This window comes from Stegodyphus dumicola, chromosome 2 (assembly GCF_044657685.1).
Source record: "Stegodyphus dumicola isolate Sdum_Otavi_A_Nest chromosome 2, ASM4465768v1".
Taxonomy (NCBI): Eukaryota; Metazoa; Arthropoda; class Arachnida; order Araneae; family Eresidae; genus Stegodyphus; species Stegodyphus dumicola.
The window spans coordinates 39,151,543-39,177,618 of record NC_140769.1 but is presented as its reverse complement, the minus strand read 5'-3'; the positions used below and the strand labels follow the sequence as shown (position 1 = coordinate 39,177,618).

Below are 26,076 nucleotides of genomic sequence, written 5' to 3'. Positions count from 1 at the left end.
ATCATATGTACCTGTGGTTTTTTTATATAAAAATACATATGAGTTTTATAAAAATATATATAGTTTTCTTTTTTAATAAAACTCAATGTATTTATCAAAGTAACTTAAACAAATCTCTGGTATAAAGAAGATAAAATAAAAAGATAGGCTCTCGTCACCTTGTTATTCTTCTCGAGCATCTGCTATTTGAATACATATTTACAATAAAAGGTAGAATGTTTGTCCTGTTGACGGGTGTGTTCGTTACGTTAATTAATCGAAATGCTTGAGAGAAATACGTTATGTCACGACTTTTCTACTATAAATAGAGAAGAAATCTATACTTCAGCATCCAGAAGGCAGCCAACACATTCAGAAATGGCTTGGCTTCCAGTGATAACGATTGCTCTTGCATTCTCTTGCTGCATTCCTCAAGGATATGGATCAGCTTCAAAGAAAGCTATATTCCAAAACGAAGAGTTTTTACGGTACTTCTTAGAGACGGTAACAGATTACTTGGAAAACTATGGAGTAATACAAAAAGACCAAGAAAGAGATATATTGGAAAGTTACGAGAGCATCATAGCATCCCTGCAAAAAAATCAGAAAGGAAATAAAATAAAACATGCCGTAGCGTCCAAAATTGCAGAACTCATTGTAGAGAGTGTCGAAGACAATACTGATGTTACCTACAATTTAGATGGAGGTATTCAGGCCACAGCTGCAGCATTTCAAGACACCATCGGCAGTGTTGATGAAAATTTTATAGAAACGGTGAGAGATATTGTTGCAGTGATGTTTAATACTGACCTAGAAGATGAAATTCAACAGGAAATAGAAGAGCGGAATAACGCTATATTTCAAGAATTAAATCAGGAAAATACAGCAGAAAGCATGCAAATACAACAACGAAAAGAAACAACAACTACAACGGAAGATGTCTCAATAAATGAAATAGAAGACACATTCCTAAACACTAATACAGAAAGTGACACCTATGACCACAGCATCATCAACTCTGCTTCTGAAGAATACCAACCATACAGCGCAACACTATTGACGGAGAACTATTTTCAAGAATCCGCAGCAGGTTCCGTTAGCACTCAAGAATTAATCACAGCGATCAGTTCAACACTTGCAACCTCAAATGCCCTTAATGCAATAATATCGGGGGAAATTTCTCTGACAGATGTTATTTATGCCGCTTCGCAGGATATAGCTCAGGTTTATAGATTATCTCAAGAGTTCGTCCAAAGCATTCTCACCCAGTATTCATCTACATATGGCACAGGAACAACAGCAGAAGAAATAGCACTTGCACTTGCATCAGCTTCGTCAAAGCTCCTTATACAATCAGGAGCAGTAACACCTGGCCAGGAACAGAGTGTTGGACAAAGCATTGGTTCCATCATGTTGTCGGTTTTCCAACAGCTACAGTCCCAAATAACACGACCTGCTTTATCTCCTGCACCGCGTCCTCTACCCGCAACACGCCCTGCCATTGCTTCTTTCTTAGCACAGCAGACGCAACAAGCGGGTTCTCTAAGCAGCGCATCATCCGCCGCATCCACTGCTACGACGTCCCAGGCGCTTCAAACGTCCAGCGCATCACAGTTTACAGCAGCCACTTCCCAAACGTCTTCAGCAGTTTCCGTAAGTAATGAAGCCTTGCAGAGTGCAATCATTTCGAACATAGCGTCTTCGAGCGCACTAAATGCAATAAGTACAGGACAACTTTCTGTGCAAAATCTCATTTCAGTAGCATCCCAAATCCTTAAAAATTCTTTCGGTATTTCTCAAAGTTCGGCACAAAGCATTCTCAGCCAGACTTTGTATAATCATGGAAGAGGATCATCGACCGGAGCACTCGCTGCAGCACTTGCATCAGCTTTCTCACAGCTTCTTGTACAATCAGGAGCCGTAACAGCGGGTCAGGAATACAGTATTGGACAAAGGGTTGGTTCCAACCTGTCGTCGGTTCTGCAACAGCTACAGTCCCAAATAACACGACCTGCTCCAGCTCCTGCACCGCGTCCTCTACCGGCACCACGCCCTGCCATTGCTTCTTTCATAGCACAGCAGACGCAACAAGCGGCTTCTCTAAGCAGCGCATCATCCGCCGCATCCACTGCTACGACGTCCCAGGCGCTTCAAACGTCCAGCGCATCACAGTTTACAGCAGCCACTTCCCAAACGTCTTCAGCAGTTCCCGTGAGTAATGAAGCCTTGCAGAGTGCAATCATTTCGAACATAGCGTCTTCGAGCGCACTAAATGCAATAAGTACAGGACAACTTTCTGTGCAAAATCTCATTTCAGTCGCGTCCCAAATCCTTACAAATTCCTTCGGTATTTCTCAAAGTTCAGCACAAAGCATTCTCAGCCAGACTTTGTCTAATCATGGAAGAGGATCATCGACTGGAGCACTCGCTGCAGCACTTGCATCAGCTTTCTCACAGCTTCTTGTGCAATCAGGAGCCGTAACAGCTGGTCAGGAATACAGTATTGGACAAAGCGTTGGTTCCAACCTGTCGTCGGTTCTGCAACAGCTACAATCCCAAATAACACGTCGTGCTCCAGCTCCTGCACCGCGTCCTCTACCGGCACCACGCCCTGCCCCTGCTTCTTTCATAGCACAGCAGACGCAACAAGCGGCTTCTCTAAGCAGCGCATCATCCGCCGCATCCACTGCTACGACGTCCCAGGAGCTTCAAACGTCCAGCTCATCACAGTTTACAGCAGCCACTTCCCAAACGTCTTCAGCAGTTTCCTTGAGTAATGAAGCCTTGCAGAGTGCAATCATTTCGAACATAGCGTCTTCGAGCGCACTAAATGCTATAAGTACAGGACACATTTCTGTGCAAAATCTCATTTCAGTAGCGTCCCAAATCCTTACAAATTCCTTCGGTATTTCTCAAAGTTCGGCACAAAGCATTCTCAGCCAGACTTTGTCTAATCATGGAAGAGGATCATCGACTGGTGCACTCGCTGCAGCACTTGCATCTGCTTTCTCTCAGCTTCTTGTACAATCAGGAGCCGTAACAGCTGGTCAGGAATACAGTATTGGACAAAGCGTTGGTTCCAACCTGTCGTCGGATCTGCAACAGCTACAATCCCAAATAACACGACCTGCTCCAGCTCCTGCACCGCGTCCTCTACCGGCACCACGCCCTGCCCCTGCTTCTTTGATAGCACAGCAGACGCAACAAGCGGCTTCTCTAAGCAGCGCATCATCCGCCGCATCCACTGCTACGACGTCCCAGGCGCTTCAAACGTCCAGCGCATCACAGTTTACAGCAGCCACTTCCCAAACGTCTTCAGCAATTTCCGTGAGTAATGAAGCCTTGCAGAGTGCAATCATTTCGAACATAGCGTCTTCGAGCGCACTAAATGCAATAAGTACAGGACAACTTTCTGTGCAAAATCTCATTTCAGTCGCGTCCCAAATCCTTACAAATTCCTTCGGTATTTCTCAAAGTTCAGCACAAAGCATTCTCAGCCAGACTTTGTCTAATCATGGAAGAGGATCATCGACTGGAGCACTCGCTGCAGCACTTGCATCAGCTTTCTCACAGCTTCTTGTGCAATCAGGAGCCGTAACAGCTGGTCAGGAATACAGTATTGGACAAAGCGTTGGTTCCAACCTGTCGTCGGTTCTGCAACAGCTACAGTCCCAAATAACACGACCTGCTCCAGCTCCTGCACCGCGTCCTCTACCGGCACCACGCCCTGCCCCTGCTTCTTTCATAGCACAGCAGACGCAACAAGCGGCTTCTCTAAGCAGCGCATCATCCGCCGCATCCACTGCTACGACGTCCCAGGCGCTTCAAACGTCCAGCGCATCACAGTTTACAGCAGCCACTTCCAAAACGTCTTCAGCAGTTTCCGTGAGTAATGAAGCCTTGCAGAGTGCAATCATTTCGAACATAGCGTCTTCGAGCGCACTAAATGCAATAAGTACAGGACAACTTTCTGTGCAAAATCTCATTTCAGTCGCGTCCCAAATCCTTACAAATTCCTTCGGTATTTCTCAAAGTTCGGCACAAAGCATTCTCAGCCAGACTTTGTCTAATCATGGAAGAGGATCATCGACTGGAGCACTCGCTGCAGCACTTGCATCAGCTTTCTCACAGCTTCTTGTACAATCAGGAGCCGTAACAGCTGGTCAGGAATACAGTATTGGACAAAGCGTTGGTTCCAACCTGTCTGCGGTTCTGCAACAGCTACAGTCCCAAATAACACGACCTGCTCCAGCTCCTGCACCGCGTCCTCTACCGGCACCACGCCCTGCCCCTGCTTCTTTCATAGCACAGCAGACGCAACAAGCGGCTTCTCTAAGCAGCGCATCATCCGCCGCATCCACTGCTACGACGTCCCAGGCGCTTCAAAGGTCCAGCGCATCACAGTTTACAGCAGCCACTTCCCAAACGTCTTCAGCAGTTTCCGTGAGTAATGAAGCCTTGCAGAGTGCAATCATTTCGAACATAGCGTCTTCGAGCGCACTAAATGCAATAAGTACAGGACAACTTTCTGTGCAAAATCTCATTTCAGTAGCGTCCCAAATCCTTACAAATTCCTTCGGTATTTCTCAAAGTTCGGCACAAAGCATTCTCAGCCAGACTTTGTCTAATCATGGAAGAGGATCATCGACTGGAACACTCGCTGCAGCACTTGCATCAGCTTTCTCACAGCTTCTTGTACAATCAGGAGCCGTAACAGCTGGTCAGGAATACAGTATTGGACAAAGCGTTGGTTCCAACCTGTCGTCGGTTCTGCAACAGCTACAGTCCCAAATAACACGACCTGCTCCAGCTCCTGCACCGCGTCCTCTACCGGCACCACGCCCTGCCCCTGCTTCTTTCATAGCACAGCAGACGCAACAAGCGGCTTCTCTAAGCAGCGCATCATCCGCCGCATCCACTGCTACGACGTCCCAGGCGCTTCAAACGTCCAGCGCATCACAGATTACAGCAGCCACTTCCCAAACGTCTTCAGCAGTTTCCGTGAGTAATGAAGCCTTGCAGAGTGCAATCATTTCGAACATAGCGTCTTCGAGCGCACTAAATGCAATAAGTACAGGACAACTTTCTGTGCAAAATCTCATTTCAGTCGCGTCCCAAATCCTTACAAATTCCTACGGTATTTCTCAAAGTTCAGCACAAAGCATTCTCAGCCAGGCTTTGTCTAATCATGGAAGAGGATCATCGACTGGAACACTCGCTGCAGCACTTGCATCAGCTTTCTCACAGCTTCTTGTACAATCAGGAGCCGTAACAGCTGGTCAGGAATACAGTATTGGACAAAGCGTTGGTTCCAACCTGTCGTCGGTTCTGCAACAGCTACAGTCCCAAATAACACGATCTGCTCCAGCTCCTGCACCTCGTCCTCTACCGGCACCACGCCCTGCCCCTGCTTCTTTCATAGCACAGCAGACGCAACAAGCGGCTTCTCTTAGCAGCGCATCTACCGCCGCATCCACTGCTACGACGTCCCAGGCGCTTCAAACGTCCAGCGCATCACAGTTTACAGCAGCCACTTCCCAAACGTCTTCAGCAGTTTCCGTGAGTAATGAAGCCTTGCAGAGTGCAATCATTTCAAACATAGCGTCTTCGAGCGCACTAAATGCAATAAGTACAGGACAAATTTCTGTGCAAAATCTCATTTCAGTAGCGTCCCAAATCCTTACAAATTCCTTCGGTATTTCTCAAAGTTCGGCACAAAGCATTCTCAGCCAGACTTTGTCTAATCATGGAAGAGGATCATCGACTGGAGCACTCGCTGCAGCACTTGCATCAGCTTTCTCACAGCTTCTTGTACAATCAGGAGCCGTAACAGCTGGTCAGGAATACAGTATTGGACAAAGCGTTGGTTCCAACCTGTCGTCGGTTCTGCAACAGTTACAGTCCCAAATAACACGACCTGCTCCAGCTCCTGCACCGCGTCCTCTACCGGCACCACGCCCTGTCCCTGCTTCATTCATAGCACAGCAGACGCAACAAGCGGCTTCTCTAAGCAGTGCATCATCTGCTGCATCCACTGCTACGACGTCCCAGGCGCTTCAAACGTCCAGCGCATCACAGTTTACAGCAGCCACTTCCCAAACGTCTTCAGCAGTTTCCGTGAGTAATGAAGCTTTGCAGAGTGCAATCATTTCGAACATAGCGTCTTCGAGCGCACTAAATGCAATAAGTACAGGACAACTTTCTGTACAAAATCTCATTTCAGTCACGTCCCAAATCCTTACAAATTCCTACGGTATTTCTCAAAGTTCAGCACAAAGCATTCTCAGCCAGGCTTTGTCTAATCATGGAAGAGGATCATCGACTGGAACACTCGCTGCAGCACTTGCATCAGCTTTCTCACAGCTTCTTGTACAATCAGGAGCCGTAACAGCTGGTCAGGAATACAGTATTGGACAAAGCGTTGGTTCCAACCTGTCGTCGGTTCTGCAACAGCTACAGTCCCAAATAACACGACCTGCTCCAGCTCCTGCACCGCGTCCTCTACCGGCACCACGCTCTGCCCCTGCTTCTTTGATAGCACAGCAGACGCAACAAGCGGCTTCTCTAAGCAGCGCATCATCCGCCGCATCCACTGCTACGACGTCCCAGGCGCTTCAAACGTCCAGCGCATCACAGTTTACAGCAGCCACTTCCCAAACGTCTTCAGCAGTTTCCGTGAGTAATGAAGCCTTGCAGAGTGCAATCATTTCGAACATAGCGTCTTCGAGCGCACTAAATGCAATAAGTACAGGACAAATTTCTGTGCAAAATCTCATTTCAGTAGCGTCCCAAATCCTTACAAATTCCTTCGGTATTTCTCAAAGTTCGGCACAAAGCATTCTCAGCCAGACTTTGTCTAATCATGGAAGAGGATCATCGACTGGAGCACTCGCTGCAGCACTTGCATCAGCTTTCTCACAGCTTCTTGTACAATCAGGAGCCGTAACAGCTGGTCAGGAATACAGTATTGGACAAAGCGTTGGTTCTAACCTGTCGTCGGTCCTGCAACAGCTACAGTCCCAAATAACACGACCTGCTCCAGCTCCTGCACCGCGTCCTCTACCGGCACCACGCCCTGCCCCTGCTTCTTTCATAGCACAGCAGACGCAACAAGCGGCTTCTCTAAGCAGCGCATCATCCGCCGCATCCACTGCTACGTCGTCCCAGGCGCTTCAAAGGTCCAGCGCATCACAGTTGACAGCAGCCACTTCCCAAACGTCTTCAGCAGTTTCCGTGAGTAATGAAGCCTTGCAGAGTGCAATCATTTCGAACATAGCGTCTTCGAGCGCACTAAATGCAATAAGTACAGGACAACTTTCTGTGCAAAATCTCATTTCAGTAGCGTCCCAAATCCTTACAAATTCCTTCGGTATTTCTCAAAGTTCGGCACAAAGCATTCTCAGCCAGACTTTGTCTAATCATGGAAGAGGATCATCGACTGGAACACTCGCTGCAGCACTTGCATCAGCTTTCTCACAGCTTCTTGTACAATCAGGAGCCGTAACAGCTGGTCAGGAATACAGTATTGGACAAAGCGTTGGTTCCAACCTGTCGTCGGTTCTGCAACAGCTACAGTCCCAAATAACACGACCTGCTCCAGCTCCTGCACCGCGTCCTCTACCGGCACCACGCCCTGCCCCTGCTTCTTTCTTAGCACAGCAGACGCAAGAAGCGGCTTCTCTAAGCAGCGCATCATCCGCCGCATCCACTGCTACGACGTCCCAGGCGCTTCAAACGTCCAGCGCATCACAGTTTACAGCAGCCACTTCCCAAACGTCTTCAGCAGTTTCCGTGAGTAATGAAGCCTTGCAGAGTGCAATCATTTCGAACATAGCATCTTCGAGCGCACTAAATGCAATAAGTACAGGACAAATTTCTGTGCAAAATCTCATTTCAGTAGCGTCCCAAATCCTTACAAATTCCTTCGGTATTTCTCAAAGTTCGGCACAAAGCATTCTCAGCCAGACTTTGTCTAATCATGGAAGAGGTTCATCGACTGGAGCACTTGCTGCAGCACTTGCATCAGCTTTCTCACAGCTTCTTGTACAATCAGGAGCCGTAACAGCTGGTCAGGAATACAGTATTGGACAAAGCGTTGGTTCCAACCTGTCGTCGGTTCTGCAACAGTTACAGTCCCAAATAACACGACCTGCTCCAGCTCCTGCACCGCGTCCTCTACCGGCACCACGCCCTGTCCCTGCTTCATTCATAGCACAGCAGACGCAACAAGCGGCTTCTCTAAGCAGTGCATCATCTGCTGCATCCACTGCTACGACGTCCCAGGCGCTTCAAACGTCCAGCGCATCACAGTTTACAGCAGCCACTTCCCAAACGTCTTCAGCAGTTTCCGTGAGTAATGAAGCTTTGCAGAGTGCAATCATTTCGAACATAGCGTCTTCGAGCGCACTAAATGCAATAAGTACAGGACAACTTTCTGTGCAAAATCTCATTTCAGTAGCGTCCCAAATCCTTACAAATTCCTTCGGTATTTCTCAAAGTTCGGCACAAAGCATTCTCAGCCAGACTTTGTCTAATCATGGAAGAGGATCATCGACTGGAACACTCGCTGCAGCACTTGCATCAGCTTTCTCACAGCTTCTTGTAGAATCAGGAGCCGTAACAGCTGGTCAGGAATACAGTATTGGACAAAGCGTTGGTTCCAACCTGTCGTCGGTTCTGCAACAGCTACAGTCCCAAATAACACGACCTGCTCCAGCTCCTGCACCGCGTCCTCTACCGGCACCACGCCCTGCCCCTGCTTCTTTCTTAGCACAGCAGACGCAACAAGCGGCTTCTCTAAGCAGCGCATCATCCGCCGCATCCACTGCTACGACGTCCCAGGCGCTTCAAACGTCCAGCGCATCACAGTTTACAGCAGCGACTTCCCAAACGTCTTCAGCAGTTTCCGTGAGTAATGAAGCCTTGCAGAGTGCAATCATTTCGAACATAGCATCTTCGAGCGCACTAAATGCAATAAGTACAGGACAAATTTCTGTGCAAAATCTCATTTCAGTAGCGTCCCAAATCCTTACAAATTCCTTCGGTATTTCTCAAAGTTCGGCACAAAGCATTCTCAGCCAGACTTTGTCTAATCATGGAAGAGGTTCATCGACTGGAGCACTTGCTGCAGCACTTGCATCAGCTTTCTCACAGCTTCTTGTACAATCAGGAGCCGTAACAGCTGGTCAGGAATACAGTATTGGACAAAGCGTTGGTTCCAACCTGTCGTCGGTTCTGCAACAGTTACAGTCCCAAATAACACGACCTGCTCCAGCTCCTGCACCGCGTCCTCTACCGGCACCACGCCCTGTCCCTGCTTCATTCATAGCACAGCAGACGCAACAAGCGGCTTCTCTAAGCAGTGCATCATCTGCTGCATCCACTGCTACGACGTCCCAGGCGCTTCAAACGTCCAGCGCATCACAGTTTACAGCAGCCACTTCCCAAACGTCTTCAGCAGTTTCCGTGAGTAATGAAGCTTTGCAGAGTGCAATCATTTCGAACATAGCGTCTTCGAGCGCACTAAATGCAATAAGTACAGGACAACTTTCTGTGCAAAATCTCATTTCAGTAGCGTCCCAAATCCTTACAAATTCCTTCGGTATTTCTCAAAGTTCGGCACAAAGCATTCTCAGCCAGACTTTGTCTAATCATGGAAGAGGATCATCGACTGGAACACTCGCTGCAGCACTTGCATCAGCTTTCTCACAGCTTCTTGTACAATCAGGAGCCGTAACAGCTGGTCAGGAATACAGTATTGGACAAAGCGTTGGTTCCAACCTGTCGTCGGTTCTGCAACAGCTACAGTCCCAAATAACACGACCTGCTCCAGCTCCTGCACCGCGTCCTCTACCGGCACCACGCCCTGCCCCTGCTTCTTTCTTAGCACAGCAGACGCAACAAGCGGCTTCTCTAAGCAGCGCATCATCCGCCGCATCCACTGCTACGACGTCCCAGGCGCTTCAAACGTCCAGCGCATCACAGGTTACAGCAGCGACTTCCCAAACGTCTTCAGCAGTTTCCGTGAGTAATGAAGCCTTGCAGAGTGCAATCATTTCGAACATAGCATCTTCGAGCGCACTAAATGCAATAAGTACAGGAAAAATTTCTGTGCAAAATCTCATTTCAGTAGCGTCCCAAATCCTTACAAATTCCTTCGGTATTTCTCAAAGTTCGGCACAAAGCATTCTCAGCCAGACTTTGTCTAATCATGGAAGAGGATCATCGACTGGAGCACTCGCTGCAGCACTTGCATCAGCTTTCTCACAGCTTCTTGTACAATCAGGAGCCGTAACAGCTGGTCAGGAATACAGTATTGGACAAAGCGTTGGTTCTAACCTGTCGTCGGTCCTGCAACAGCTACAGTCCCAAATAACACGACCTGCTCCAGCTCCTGCACCGCGTCCTCTACCGGCACCACGCCCTGCCCCTGCTTCTTTCATAGCACAGCAGACGCAACAAGCGGCTTCTCTAAGCAGCGCATCATCCGCCGCATCCACTGCTACGTCGTCCCAGGCGCTTCAAAGGTCCAGCGCATCACAGTTGACAGCAGCCACTTCCCAAACGTCTTCAGCAGTTTCCGTGAGTAATGAAGCTTTGCAGAGTGCAATCATTTCGAACATAGCGTCTTCGAGCGCACTAAATGCAATAAGTACAGGACAACTTTCTGTGCAAAATCTCATTTCAGTAGCGTCCCAAATCCTTACAAATTCCTTCGGTATTTCTCAAAGTTCGGCACAAAGCATTCTCAGCCAGACTTTGTCTAATCATGGAAGAGGATCATCGACTGGAACACTCGCTGCAGCACTTGCATCAGCTTTCTCACAGCTTCTTGTACAATCAGGAGCCGTAACAGCTGGTCAGGAATACAGTATTGGACAAAGCGTTGGTTCCAACCTGTCGTCGGTTCTGCAACAGCTACAGTCCCAAATAACACGACCTGCTCCAGCTCCTGCACCGCGTCCTCTACCGGCACCACGCCCTGCCCCTGCTTCTTTCTTAGCACAGCAGACGCAACAAGCGGCTTCTCTAAGCAGCGCATCATCCGCCGCATCCACTGCTACGACGTCCCAGGCGCTTCAAACGTCCAGCGCATCACAGTTTACAGCAGCGACTTCCCAAACGTCTTCAGCAGTTTCCGTGAGTAATGAAGCCTTGCAGAGTGCAATCATTTCGAACATAGCATCTTCGAGCGCACTAAATGCAATAAGTACAGGACAAATTTCTGTGCAAAATCTCATTTCAGTAGCGTCCCAAATCCTTACAAATTCCTTCGGTATTTCTCAAAGTTCGGCACAAAGCATTCTCAGCCAGACTTTGTCTAATCATGGAAGAGGATCATCGACTGGAGCACTCGCTGCAGCACTTGCATCAGCTTTCTCACAGCTTCTTGTACAATCAGGAGCCGTAACAGCTGGTCAGGAATACAGTATTGGACAAAGCGTTGGTTCTAACCTGTCGTCGGTCCTGCAACAGCTACAGTCCCAAATAACACGACCTGCTCCAGCTCCTGCACCGCGTCCTCTACCGGCACCACGCCCTGCCCCTGCTTCTTTCATAGCACAGCAGACGCAACAAGCGGCTTCTCTAAGCAGGGCATCATCCGCCGCATCCACTGCTACGTCGTCCCAGGCGCTTCAAAGGTCCAGCGCATCACAGTTGACAGCAGCCACTTCCCAAACGTCTTCAGCAGTTTCCGTGAGTAATGAAGCCTTGCAGAGTGCAATCATTTCGAACATAGCGTCTTCGAGCGCACTAAATGCAATAAGTACAGGACAACTTTCTGTGCAAAATCTCATTTCAGTAGCGTCCCAAATCCTTACAAATTCCTTCGGTATTTCTCAAAGTTCGGCACAAAGCATTCTCAGCCAGACTTTGTCTAATCATGGAAGAGGATCATCGACTCGAACACTCGCTGCAGCACTTGCATCAGCTTTCTCACAGCTTCTTGTACAATCAGGAGCCGTAACAGCTGGTCAGGAATACAGTATTGGACAAAGCGTTGGTTCCAACCTGTCGTCGGTTCTGCAACAGCTACAGTCCCAAATAACACGACCTGCTCCAGCTCCTGCACCGCGTCCTCTACCGGCACCACGCCCTGCCCCTGCTTCTTTCTTAGCACAGCAGACGCAAGAAGCGGCTTCTCTAAGCAGCGCATCATCCGCCGCATCCACTGCTACGACGTCCCAGGCGCTTCAAACGTCCAGCGCATCACAGTTTACAGCAGCCACTTCCCAAACGTCTTCAGCAGTTTCCGTGAGTAATGAAGCCTTGCAGAGTGCAATCATTCCGAACATAGCATCTTCGAGCGCACTAAATGCAATAAGTACAGGACAAATTTCTGTGCAAAATCTCATTTCAGTAGCGTCCCAAATCCTTACAAATTCCTTCGGTATTTCTCAAAGTTCGGCACAAAGCATTCTCAGCCAGACTTTGTCTAATCATGGAAGAGGTTCATCGACTGGAGCACTTGCTGCAGCACTTGCATCAGCTTTCTCACAGCTTCTTGTACAATCAGGAGCCGTAACAGCTGGTCAGGAATACAGTATTGGACAAAGCGTTGGTTCCAACCTGTCGTCGGTTCTGCAACAGTTACAGTCCCAAATAACACGACCTGCTCCAGCTCCTGCACCGCGTCCTCTACCGGCACCACGCCCTGTCCCTGCTTCATTCATAGCACAGCAGACGCAACAAGCGGCTTCTCTAAGCAGTGCATCATCTGCTGCATCCACTGCTACGACGTCCCAGGCGCTTCAAACGTCCAGCGCATCACAGTTTACAGCAGCCACTTCCCAAACGTCTTCAGCAGTTTCCGTGAGTAATGAAGCTTTGCAGAGTGCAATCATTTCGAACATAGCGTCTTCGAGCGCACTAAATGCAATAAGTACAGGACAACTTTCTGTGCAAAATCTCATTTCAGTAGCGTCCCAAATCCTTACAAATTCCTTCGGTATTTCTCAAAGTTCGGCACAAAGCATTCTCAGCCAGACTTTGTCTAATCATGGAAGAGGATCATCGACTGGAACACTCGCTGCAGCACTTGCATCAGCTTTCTCACAGCTTCTTGTACAATCAGGAGCCGTAACAGCTGGTCAGGAATACAGTATTGGACAAAGCGTTGGTTCCAACCTGTCGTCGGTTCTGCAACAGTTACAGTCCCAAATAACACGACCTGCTCCAGCTCCTGCACCGCGTCCTCTACCGGCACCACGCCCTGTCCCTGCTTCATTCATAGCACAGCAGACGCAACAAGCGGCTTCTCTAAGCAGTGCATCATCTGCTGCATCCACTGCTACGACGTCCCAGGCGCTTCAAACGTCCAGCGCATCACAGTTTACAGCAGCCACTTCCCAAACGTCTTCAGCAGTTTCCGTGAGTAATGAAGCTTTGCAGAGTGCAATCATTTCGAACATAGCGTCTTCGAGCGCACTAAATGCAATAAGTACAGGACAACTTTCTGTGCAAAATCTCATTTCAGTCGCGTCCCAAATCCTTACAAATTCCTACAGTATTTCTCAAAGTTCAGCACAAAGCATTCTCAGCCAGGCTTTGTCTAATCATGGAAGAGGATCATCGACTGGAACACTCGCTGCAGCACTTGCATCAGCTTTCTCACAGCTTCTTGTACAATCAGGAGCCGTAACAGCTGGTCAGGAATACAGTATTGGACAAAGCGTTGGTTCCAACCTGTCGTCGGTTCTGCAACAGCTACAGTCCCAAATAACACGACCTGCTCCAGCTCCTGCACCGCGTCCTCTACCGGCACCACGCCCTGCCCCTGCTTCTTTGATATCACAGCAGACGCAACAAGCGGCTTCTCTAAGCAGCGCATCATCCGCCGCATCCACTGCTACGACGTCCCAGGCGCTTCAAACGTCCAGCGCATCACAGTTTACAGCAGCCACTTCCCAAACGTCTTCAGCAGTTTCCGTGAGTAATGAAGCCTTGCAGAGTGCAATCATTTCGAACATAGCGTCTTCGAGCGCACTAAATGCAATAAGTACAGGACAAATTTCTGTGCAAAATCTCATTTCAGTAGCGTCCCAAATCCTTACAAATTCCTTCGGTATTTCTCAAAGTTCGGCACAAAGCATTCTCAGCCAGACTTTGTCTAATCATGGAAGAGGATCATCGACTGGAGCACTCGCTGCAGCACTTGCATCAGCTTTCTCACAGCTTCTTGTACAATCAGGAGCCGTAACAGCTGGTCAGGAATACAGTATTGGACAAAGCGTTGGTTCTAACCTGTCGTCGGTCCTGCAACAGCTACAGTCCCAAATAACACGACCTGCTCCAGCTCCTGCACCGCGTCCTCTACCGGCACCACGCCCTGCCCCTGCTTCTTTCATAGCACAGCAGACGCAACAAGCGGCTTCTCTAAGCAGCGCATCATCCGCCGCATCCACTGCTACGTCGTCCCAGGCGCTTCAAAGGTCCAGCGCATCACAGTTGACAGCAGCCACTTCCCAAACGTCTTCAGCAGTTTCCGTGAGTAATGAAGCCTTGCAGAGTGCAATCATTTCGAACATAGCGTCTTCGAGCGCACTAAATGCAATAAGTACAGGACAACTTTCTGTGCAAAATCTCATTTCAGTAGCGTCCCAAATCCTTACAAATTCCTTCGGTATTTCTCAAAGTTCGGCACAAAGCATTCTCAGCCAGACTTTGTCTAATCATGGAAGAGGATCATCGACTCGAACACTCGCTGCAGCACTTGCATCAGCTTTCTCACAGCTTCTTGTACAATCAGGAGCCGTAACAGCTGGTCAGGAATACAGTATTGGACAAAGCGTTGGTTCCAACCTGTCGTCGGTTCTGCAACAGCTACAGTCCCAAATAACACGACCTGCTCCAGCTCCTGCACCGCGTCCTCTACCGGCACCACGCCCTGCCCCTGCTTCTTTCTTAGCACAGCAGACGCAAGAAGCGGCTTCTCTAAGCAGCGCATCATCCGCCGCATCCACTGCTACGACGTCCCAGGCGCTTCAAACGTCCAGCGCATCACAGTTTACAGCAGCCACTTCCCAAACGTCTTCAGCAGTTTCCGTGAGTAATGAAGCCTTGCAGAGTGCAATCATTCCGAACATAGCATCTTCGAGCGCACTAAATGCAATAAGTACAGGACAAATTTCTGTGCAAAATCTCATTTCAGTAGCGTCCCAAATCCTTACAAATTCCTTCGGTATTTCTCAAAGTTCGGCACAAAGCATTCTCAGCCAGACTTTGTCTAATCATGGAAGAGGTTCATCGACTGGAGCACTTGCTGCAGCACTTGCATCAGCTTTCTCACAGCTTCTTGTACAATCAGGAGCCGTAACAGCTGGTCAGGAATACAGTATTGGACAAAGCGTTGGTTCCAACCTGTCGTCGGTTCTGCAACAGTTACAGTCCCAAATAACACGACCTGCTCCAGCTCCTGCACCGCGTCCTCTACCGGCACCACGCCCTGTCCCTGCTTCATTCATAGCACAGCAGACGCAACAAGCGGCTTCTCTAAGCAGTGCATCATCTGCTGCATCCACTGCTACGACGTCCCAGGCGCTTCAAACGTCCAGCGCATCACAGTTTACAGCAGCCACTTCCCAAACGTCTTCAGCAGTTTCCGTGAGTAATGAAGCTTTGCAGAGTGCAATCATTTCGAACATAGCGTCTTCGAGCGCACTAAATGCAATAAGTACAGGACAACTTTCTGTGCAAAATCTCATTTCAGTAGCGTCCCAAATCCTTACAAATTCCTTCGGTATTTCTCAAAGTTCGGCACAAAGCATTCTCAGCCAGACTTTGTCTAATCATGGAAGAGGATCATCGACTGGAACACTCGCTGCAGCACTTGCATCAGCTTTCTCACAGCTTCTTGTACAATCAGGAGCCGTAACAGCTGGTCAGGAATACAGTATTGGACAAAGCGTTGGTTCCAACCTGTCGTCGGTTCTGCAACAGTTACAGTCCCAAATAACACGACCTGCTCCAGCTCCTGCACCGCGTCCTCTACCGGCACCACGCCCTGTCCCTGCTTCATTCATAGCACAGCAGACGCAACAAGCGGCTTCTCTAAGCAGTGCATCATCTGCTGCATCCACTGCTACGACGTCCCAGGCGCTTCAAACGTCCAGCGCATCACAGTTTACAGCAGCCACTTCCCAAACGTCTTCAGCAGTTTCCGTGAGTAATGAAGCTTTGCAGAGTGCAATCATTTCGAACATAGCGTCTTCGAGCGCACTAAATGCAATAAGTACAGGACAACTTTCTGTGCAAAATCTCATTTCAGTCGCGTCCCAAATCCTTACAAATTCCTACAGTATTTCTCAAAGTTCAGCACAAAGCATTCTCAGCCAGGCTTTGTCTAATCATGGAAGAGGATCATCGACTGGAACACTCGCTGCAGCACTTGCATCAGCTTTCTCACAGCTTCTTGTACAATCAGGAGCCGTAACAGCTGGTCAGGAATACAGTATTGGACAAAGCGTTGGTTCCAACCTGTCGTCGGTTCTGCAACAGCTACAGTCCCAAATAACACGACCTGCTCCAGCTCCTGCACCGCGTCCTCTACCGGCACCACGCCCTGCCCCTGCTTCTTTGATAGCACAGCAGACGCAACAAGCGGCTTCTCTAAGCAGCGCATCATCCGCCGCATCCACTGCTACGACGTCCCAGGCGCTTCAAACGTCCAGCGCATCACAGTTTACAGCAGCCACTTCCCAAACGTCTTCAGCAGTTTCCGTGAGTAATGAAGCCTTGCAGAGTGCAATCATTTCGAACATAGCGTCTTCGAGCGCACTAAATGCAATAAGTACAGGACAAATTTCTGTGCAAAATCTCATTTCAGTAGCGTCCCAAATCCTTACAAATTCCTTCGGTATTTCTCAAAGTTCGGCACAAAGCATTCTCAGCCAGACTTTGTCTAATCATGGAAGAGGATCATCGACTGGAGCACTCGCTGCAGCACTTGCATCAGCTTTCTCACAGCTTCTTGTACAATCAGGAGCCGTAACAGCTGGTCAGGAATACAGTATTGGACAAAGCGTTGGTTCTAACCTGTCGTCGGTCCTGCAACAGCTACAGTCCCAAATAACACGACCTGCTCCAGCTCCTGCACCGCGTCCTCTACCGGCACCACGCCCTGCCCCTGCTTCTTTCATAGCACAGCAGACGCAACAAGCGGCTTCTCTAAGCAGCGCATCATCCGCCGCATCCACTGCTACGTCGTCCCAGGCGCTTCAAAGGTCCAGCGCATCACAGTTGACAGCAGCCACTTCCCAAACGTCTTCAGCAGTTTCCGTGAGTAATGAAGCCTTGCAGAGTGCAATCATTTCGAACATAGCGTCTTCGAGCGCACTAAATGCAATAAGTACAGGACAACTTTCTGTGCAAAATCTCATTTCAGTAGCGTCCCAAATCCTTACAAATTCCTTCGGTATTTCTCAAAGTTCGGCACAAAGCATTCTCAGCCAGACTTTGTCTAATCATGGAAGAGGATCATCGACTGGAACACTCGCTGCAGCACTTGCATCAGCTTTCTCACAGCTTCTTGTACAATCAGGAGCCGTAACAGCTGGTCAGGAATACAGTATTGGACAAAGCGTTGGTTCCAACCTGTCGTCGGTTCTGCAACAGCTACAGTCCCAAATAACACGACCTGCTCCAGCTCCTGCACCGCGTCCTCTACCGGCACCACGCCCTGCCCCTGCTTCTTTCTTAGCACAGCAGACGCAAGAAGCGGCTTCTCTAAGCAGCGCATCATCCGCCGCATCCACTGCTACGACGTCCCAGGCGCTTCAAACGTCCAGCGCATCACAGTTTACAGCAGCCACTTCCCAAACGTCTTCAGCAGTTTCCGTGAGTAATGAAGCCTTGCAGAGTGCAATCATTTCGAACATAGCGTCTTCGAGCGCACTAAATGCAATAAGTACAGGACAACTTTCTGTGCAAAATCTCATTTCAGTCGCGTCCCAAATCCTTACAAATTCCTTCGGTATTTCTCAAAGTTCGGCACAAAGCATTCTCAGCCAGACTTTGTCTAATCATGGAAGAGGATCATCGACTGGAGCACTCGCTGCAGCACTTGCATCAGCTTTCTCACAGCTTCTTGTACAATCAGGAGCCGTAACAGCTGGTCAGGAATACAGTATTGGACAAAGCGTTGGTTCCAACCTGTCGTCGGTTCTGCAACACCTACAGTTCCAAATAACACGACCTGTTCCAGCTCCTGCACCGCGTCCTCTACCGGCACCACGCCCTGCCCCTGCTTCTTTGATAGCACAGCAGACGCAACAAGCGGCTTCTCTAAGGAGCGCATCATCCGCCGCATCCACTGCTAAGACGTTCCAGGCGCTTCAAACGTCCAGCGCATCACAGTTTACAGCAGCCTCTTCCCAAACGTCTTCAGCAGTTTCCGTGAGTAATGAAGCCTTGCAGAGTGCAATCATTTCGAACATAGCGTCTTCGAGCGCACTAAATGCAATAAGTACAGGACAAATTTCTGTGCAAAATCTCATTTCAGTAGCGTCCCAAATCCTTACAAATTCCTTCGGTATTTCTCAAAGTTCGGCACAAAGCATTCTCAGCCAGACTTTGTCTAATCATGGAAGAGGATCATCGACTGGAGCACTCGCTGCAGCACTTGCATCAGCTTTCTCACAGCTTCTTGTACAATCAGGAGCCGTAACAGCTGGTCAGGAATACAGTATTGGACAAAGCGTTGGTTCTAACCTGTCGTCGGTCCTGCAACAGCTACAGTCCCAAATAACACGACCTGCTCCAGCTCCTGCACCGCGTCCTCTACCGGCACCACGCCCTGCCCCTGCTTCTTTCATAGCACAGCAGACGCAACAAGCGGCTTCTCTAAGCAGCGCATCATCCGCCGCATCCACTGCTACGTCGTCCCAGGCGCTTCAAAGGTCCAGCGCATCACAGTTAACAGCAGTTACTTCCCAAACGTCTTCAGCAGTTTCCGTGAGTAATGAAGCCTTGCAGAGTGCAATCATTTCGAACATAGCGTCTTCGAGCGCACTAAATGCAATAAGTACAGGACAACTTTCTGTGCAAAATCTCATTTCAGTAGCGTCCCAAATCCTTACAAATTCCTTCGGTATTTCTCAAAGTTCGGCACAAAGCATTCTCAGCCAGACTTTGTCTAATCATGGAAGAGGATCATCGACTGGAACACTCGCTGCAGCACTTGCATCAGCTTTCTCACAGCTTCTTGTACAATCAGGAGCCGTAACAGCTGGTCAGGAATACAGTATTGGACAAAGCGTTGGTTCCAACCTGTCGTCGGTTCTGCAACAGCTACAGTCCCAAATAACACGACCTGCTCCAGCTCCTGCACCGCGTCCTCTACCGGCACCACGCCCTGCCCCTGCTTCTTTCTTAGCACAGCAGACGCAAGAAGCGGCTTCTCTAAGCAGCGCATCATCCGCCGCATCCACTGCTACGACGTCCCAGGCGCTTCAAACGTCCAGCGCATCACAGTTTACAGCAGCCACTTCCCAAACGTCTTCAGCAGTTTCCGTGAGTAATGAAGCCTTGCAGAGTGCAATCATTTCGAACATAGCGTCTTCGAGCGCACTAAATGCAATAAGTACAGGACAACTTTCTGTGCAAAATCTCATTTCAGTCGCGTCCCAAATCCTTACAAATTCCTTCGGTATTTCTCAAAGTTCGGCACAAAGCATTCTCAGCCAGACTTTGTCTAATCATGGAAGAGGATCATCGACTGGAGCACTCGCTGCAGCACTTGCATCAGCTTTCTCACAGCTTCTTGTACAATCAGGAGCCGTAACAGCTGGTCAGGAATACAGTATTGGACAAAGCGTTGGTTCCAACCTGTCGTCGGTTCTGCAACACCTACAGTTCCAAATAACACGACCTGTTCCAGCTCCTGCACCGCGTCCTCTACCGGCACCACGCCCTGCCCCTGCTTCTTTGATAGCACAGCAGACGCAACAAGCGGCTTCTCTAAGGAGCGCATCATCCGCCGCATCCACTGCTACGACGTTCCAGGCGCTTCAAACGTCCAGCGCATCACAGTTTACAGCAGCCTCTTCCCAAACGTCTTCAGCAGTTTCCGTGAGTAATGAAGCCTTGCAGAGTGCAATCATTTCGAACATAGCGTCTTCGAGCGCACTAAATGCAATAAGTACAGGACAAATTTCTGTGCAAAATCTCATTTCAGTAGCGTCCCAAATCCTTACAAATTCCTTCGGTATTTCTCAAAGTTCGGCACAAAGCATTCTCAGCCAGACTTTGTCTAATCATGGAAGAGGATCATCGACTGGAGCACTTGCTGCAGCACTTGCATCAGCTTTCTCACAGCTTCTTGTACAATCAGGAGCCGTAACAGCTGGTCAGGAATACAGTATTGGACAAAGCGTTGGTTCCAACCTGTCGTCGGTTCTGCAACAGTTACAGTCCCAAATAACACGACCTCCTCCAGCTCCTGCACCGCGTCCTCTACCGGCACCACGCCCTGCCCCTGCTTCTTTCATAGCACAGCAGACGCAACAAGCGGCTTCTCTAAGCAGTGCATCATCTGCTGCATCCACTGCTACGACGTCCCAGGCGCTTCAAACGTCCAGCGCATCACAGTTTACAGCAGCCACTTCCCAAACGTCTTCAGCAGTTTCCGTGAGTAATGTAGCTTTGCAGAGTGCAATCATTTCGAACATAGCGTCTTCGAGCGCACTAAATGCAATAAGTACAGGACAACTTTCTGTGCAAAATCTCATTTCAGTAGCGTCCCAAATCCTTACAAATTCCTTCGGTATTTCTCAAAGTTCAGCACAAAGCATTCTCAGCCAGGCTTTGTCTAATCATGGAAGAGGATCATCGACTGGAGCACTCGCTGCAGCACTTGCATCAGCTTTCTCACAGCTTCTTGTACAATCAGGAGCCGTAACAGCTGGTCAGGAATATAGTATTGGACAAAGCGTTGGTTCCAACCTGTCGTCGGTTCTGCAACAGCTACAGTCCCAAATAACACGATCTGCTCCAGCTCCTGCACCTCGTCCTCTACCGGCACCACGCCCTGCCCCTGCTTCTTTCATAGCACAGCAGACGCAACAAGCGTCTTCTCTAAGCAGCGCATCAACCGCCGCATCCACTGCTACGACGTCGCAGGCGCTTCAAACGTCCAGCGCATCACAGTTTACAGCAGCCACTTCCCAAACGTCTTCAGTAGTTTCCGTGAGTAATGAAGCCTTGCAGAGTGCAATCATTTCGAACATAGCGTCTTCGAGCGCACTAAATGCAATAAGTACAGGACAACTTTCTGTGCAAAATCTCATTTCAGTCGCGTCCAAAATCCTTACAAATTCCTTCGGTATTTCTCAAAGTTCGGCACAAAGCATTCTCAGCCAGAATTTGTCTAATCATGGAAGAGGATCATCGACTGGAACACTCGCTGCAGCACTTGCATCAGCTTTTTCACAGCTTCTTGTACAATCAGGAGCCGTTACAGCTGGTCAGGAATACAGTATTGGACAAAGCGTTGGTTCCAACCTGTCGTCGGTTCTGCAACAGCTACAATCCCAAATAACACGACCTGCTCCAGCTCCTGCACCGCGTCCTCTACCGGCACCACGCCCTGCCCCTGCTTCTTTCATAGCACAGCAGACGCAACAAGCGGCTTCTCTAAGCAGTGCATCATCTGCTGCATCCACTGCTACGACGTCCCAGGCGCTTCAAACGTCCAGCGCATCACAGTTTACAGCAGCCACTTCCAAAACGTCTTCAGCAGTTTCCGTGAGTAATGAAGCTTTGCAGAGTGCAATCATTTCGAACATAGCGTCTTCGAGCGCACTAAATGCAATAAGTACAGGACAACTTTCTGTGCAAAATCTCATTTCAGTCGCGTCCCAAATCCTTACAAATTCCTTCGGTATTTCTCAAAGTTCAGCACAAAGCATTCTCAGCCAGGCTTTGTCTAGTCATGGAAGAGGATCATCGACTGGAGCACTCGCTGCAGCACTTGCATCAGCTTTCTCACAGCTTCTTGTACAATCAGGAGCCGTAACAGCTGGTCAGGAATACAGTATTGGACAAAGCGTTGGTTCCAACCTGTCGTCGGTTCTGCAACAGCTACAGTCCCAAATAACACGACCTGCTCCAGCTCCAGCACCGCGTCCGCTACCAGCACCACGCCCTGTCCCTGCTTCTTTCCTAGCGCAGCAGACGCAACAAGCGGCTTCTCTAAGCAGCGCATCAACCGCCGCATCCACTGCTACGACGTCCCAGGCGCTTCAAACGTCCAGCGCATCACAGTTTACAGCAGCGACTTCCCAAACGTCTTCAGTAGTTTCCGTGAGTAATGAAGCCTTGCAGAGTGCAATCATTTCGAACATAGCGTCTTCGAGCGCACTAAATGCAATAAGTACAGGACAACTTTCTGTGCAAAATCTCATTTCAGTAGCGTCCCAAATCCTTACAAATTCCTTCGGTATTTCTCAAAGTTCAGCACAAAGCATTCTCAGCCAGGCTTTGTCTAATCATGGAAGAGGATCATCGACTGGAGCACTCGCTGCAGCACTTGCATCAGCTTTCTCACAGCTTCTTGTACAATCAGGAGCCGTAACAGCTGGTCAGGAATACAGTATTGGACAAAGCGTTGGTTCCAACCTGTCGTCGGTTCTGCAACAGCTACAGTCCCAAATAACACGACCTGCTCCAGCTCCTGCACCGCGTCCTCTACCGGCACCACGCACTGCTCCTGCTTCTTTCATAGCACAGCAGACGCAACAAGCGGCTTCTCTAAGCAGCGCATCTTCCGCCGCATCCACTGCTACGACGTCCCAGGCGCTTCAAACGTCTAGCGCATCACAGTTTACAGCAGCCACTTCCCAAACATCTTCAGCAGTTTCCGTGAGTAATGAAGCTTTGCAGAGTGCAATCATTTCGAACATAGCGTCTTCGAGCGCACTAAATGCAATAAGTACAGGACAACTTTCTGTGCAAAATCTCATTTCAGTCGCGTCCCAAATCCTTACAAATTCCTTCGGTATTTCTCAAAGTTCAGCACAAAGCATTCTCAGCCAGGCTTTGTCTAATCATGGAAGAGGATCATCGACTGGAGCACTAGCTGCAGCTCTTGCATCAGCTTTCTCACAGCTTCTTGTACAATCAGGAGCCGTAACAGCTGGTCAGGAATACAGTATTGGGCAAAGCGTTGGTTCCAACCTGTCGTCGGTTCTGCAACAGCTACAGTCCCAAATAACACGACCTGTTCCAGCTCTTGCACCGCGTCCTCCACCGGCACCACGCCCTGCCCCTGCTTCTTTCATAGCACAGCAGACGCAACAAGCGGCTTCTCTAAGCAGCGCATCATCCGCCGCATCCACAGCTACGACGTCCCAGGCGCTTCAAACGTCCAGCGCATCACAGTTTACAGCAGCCACTTCCCAAACGTCTTCAGTAGTTTCCGTGAGTAATGAAGCCTTGCAGAGTGCAATCATTTCGAACATAGCGTCTTCGAGCGCACTAAATGCAATAAGTACAGGACAACTTTCTGTGCAAAATCTCATTTCAGTCGCGTCCCGAATCCTTACAAATTCCTTCGGTATTTCTCAAAGTTCGGCACAAAGCATTCTCAGCCAGGCTTTGTCTGATCATGGAAGAGGATCATCGACTGGAGCACTCGCTGCAGCACTTGCATCAGCTTTCTCACAGCTTCTTGTACAATCAGGAGCCGTAACAGCTGGTCAGGAATACAGTATTGGACAAAGCGTTGGTTCCAACCTGTCGTCGGTTCTGCAACAGCTACAGTCCGAAATAACACGACCTGCTCCAGCTCCTGCACCGCGTCCTCTACCAGCACCACGCCCTGCCCCCGCTTCTTTCATAGCACAGGAAGCGCAACATGCTTCTTCTTCAAGTAGCGGGACGTCCGCAGTTAGCATTACATCACCTTCGAATGTGAGGGAATCGTCGAGTGGTTCAGATTACAGTAGTTCCTTTGCCGGCTCTCAAATACCTATTTCTCCGGAATATTCATCAACCGGTTCTGCGGCGTTTCTAAGCGCTACTGGAATAAACACTCAGGAACTGTTATCTCCTGTAACGGATGCAAGGATTTCTTCTCTGAGTGGAGCACTTTCTTCAGCCTTCTCTGGTGGCAAAGTGGATTTCCAATTATTATCAAATGCTATTGCGAAGACTAGTGGAGAAATTCAGCATAGCTCAAATTTATCGGAAAGTGAAGTTATTGTAGAGGCGTTGCTTGAAACGATTGCAGCTCTTATCGAACTGCTTTCTCCCAGAGCCTCTGGTAGCTCTTCTGCACTTGCTTATAACCTTGTTCAGGTCTTTGGTTAGGTATATTCCAGGATGATGTTAGGTTCAGTTTTACACTTGTTTTAACTGTAAGATATTATGATGCGACTATGAATCATAAGTACTGTCTAAATAAATATATTTGCTTTAAAATTTCTTGTTCTTTGATTTAAATGGGTAAATGATTTCCGCGTCAGCTGTTTTTATGTGCTGCATACTATTTTTTACGTATAATTTTATGTACAACATTGGTATATTGATAAGCATATGTTTACCCGAATATTATTCCTTATTACTTTTCACTTTCCGAAAACAAACTAAAAACATTGATGAAAATAAGTTTGAAATGTATACCATTCAATGAAGTATTTTTATATTGATTTTGAATTAAAACCTGTAGCTTTAATGTGCGAATTAATGTGGCTTTATATGGTAGCATCAAATTCCTTGATTAAAATGCATTAATCCGATATAAGTAATTTATAACTTTTAAGTTTTTAAATGGATTCTCAACATAAAGTTATTGTATGTCAATTCTCATTGACATACAATATGGTTGAATGAACATTGAATGGTTGCCAAAACAATGACCAATTAAGGCAATATTGTACGGTGCGGAATATTACGTCCCACGTTTCAATGGATGTATTCAAACTTTAAATAATGCATTTATTTTAAATGTATATAAAAATAAACACAATATAATAATAACATTAAATCACATTAAAATATAGTACTTATATAAGGTCAACAGGTAAAATACATATTTTTGAAATGAGTTGTTTGTAAATTTCGAATTTAATTTTTGCCTTAATCACTCTGACATGTTTGTCTTCACCAAAAAGAAGCTTAATACATCCATTTATTGGCCATCTTTCAGGCGATAGATTTTTCATCCTTGAGAAGCATCCTAGCTCATTTATTTTCCCATTATCTTCTTCTACTATCCATTTGGACCTCTGCTGCAAATTATTAAGATACTGTATATGGCATTTCTTCTCAAAAAATGCTAATTATTTCTGCCGTCGTTTTTCAATTATACAATCGACTGTCTTAAACCTGAATTAAATTTGCCACTGCAATAATATTTATGGGTCTGACAATTAAGAACTGGCAGTGTTGAATACATCGCCATACATTAGTACATTAGTATCGGGCGATAGAGGTACAGGAGGTCTTGTATATAGGATTCCTTCTATTTGGGTAACGGCCTGTTAGGCATTTTTCATAACTCAATCTGGAACTGCCCCAAACTCTTTCAAGATGTTACTTAAACACCGTAACTCCACTTTACCAGATACCACTAAAATTCCAGTCAATTCCCTCAGTTGACACGTAACTAGCAAGTGAATCGTCTGGTTTTACAACTAAATTGCTTAATCTAGACATTTCCATTGGATCATATGAAATTTGTGGCATTGTTCTGTACGAGCATAAATAATTGTACAGCATAAATCTGTACAAGCCACAAATATCTTCAAATGCTCTATGAAAATGTTCTCTTCTGTTGTTAAATCGATGACAGTTTCGAGGTGAATGGCTTTTTTCACTAAGCATATAGAATGCATACATATATTTTATAATAAATTCCCTTTCTTTGATGCCTATACTTGGCAAGGAATGGGCCACAAAAATTCACACCTGAACAGTTGCATGGGAAGTCAAGCGTCACCCCCTCTTCCGGTAAACCACCCATTAATTGTTCAAATCCTATGGGTTTGACTCAAACACTTAATGTAATCGTGCAGGACTTTTGTATGCTTTTCTTGTGTGAACTGTAACCTGCGAATTTCTACATCTTGCCTGAATTAGCCGAAACGTTTCTCTAACTTA

The 26,076-nt window shown here is 48.0% G+C and overlaps 1 protein-coding gene across 1 annotated transcript; it reads left to right on the top strand.

Moving 5' to 3' along the window:
- Positions 1-334: 334 nt before the first annotated feature.
- Positions 335-24,396, top strand: LOC118196689 (uncharacterized). Its single transcript, XM_085809822.1, has 2 exons — positions 335-4,426; positions 4,529-24,396. The coding sequence occupies exons 1-2, from the start codon at positions 358-360 to the stop codon at positions 24,283-24,285; spliced, it is 23,826 nt and encodes a 7,941-aa protein (XP_085665948.1). The 5' UTR covers positions 335-357; the 3' UTR covers positions 24,286-24,396.
- Positions 24,397-26,076: the final 1,680 nt, after the last annotated feature.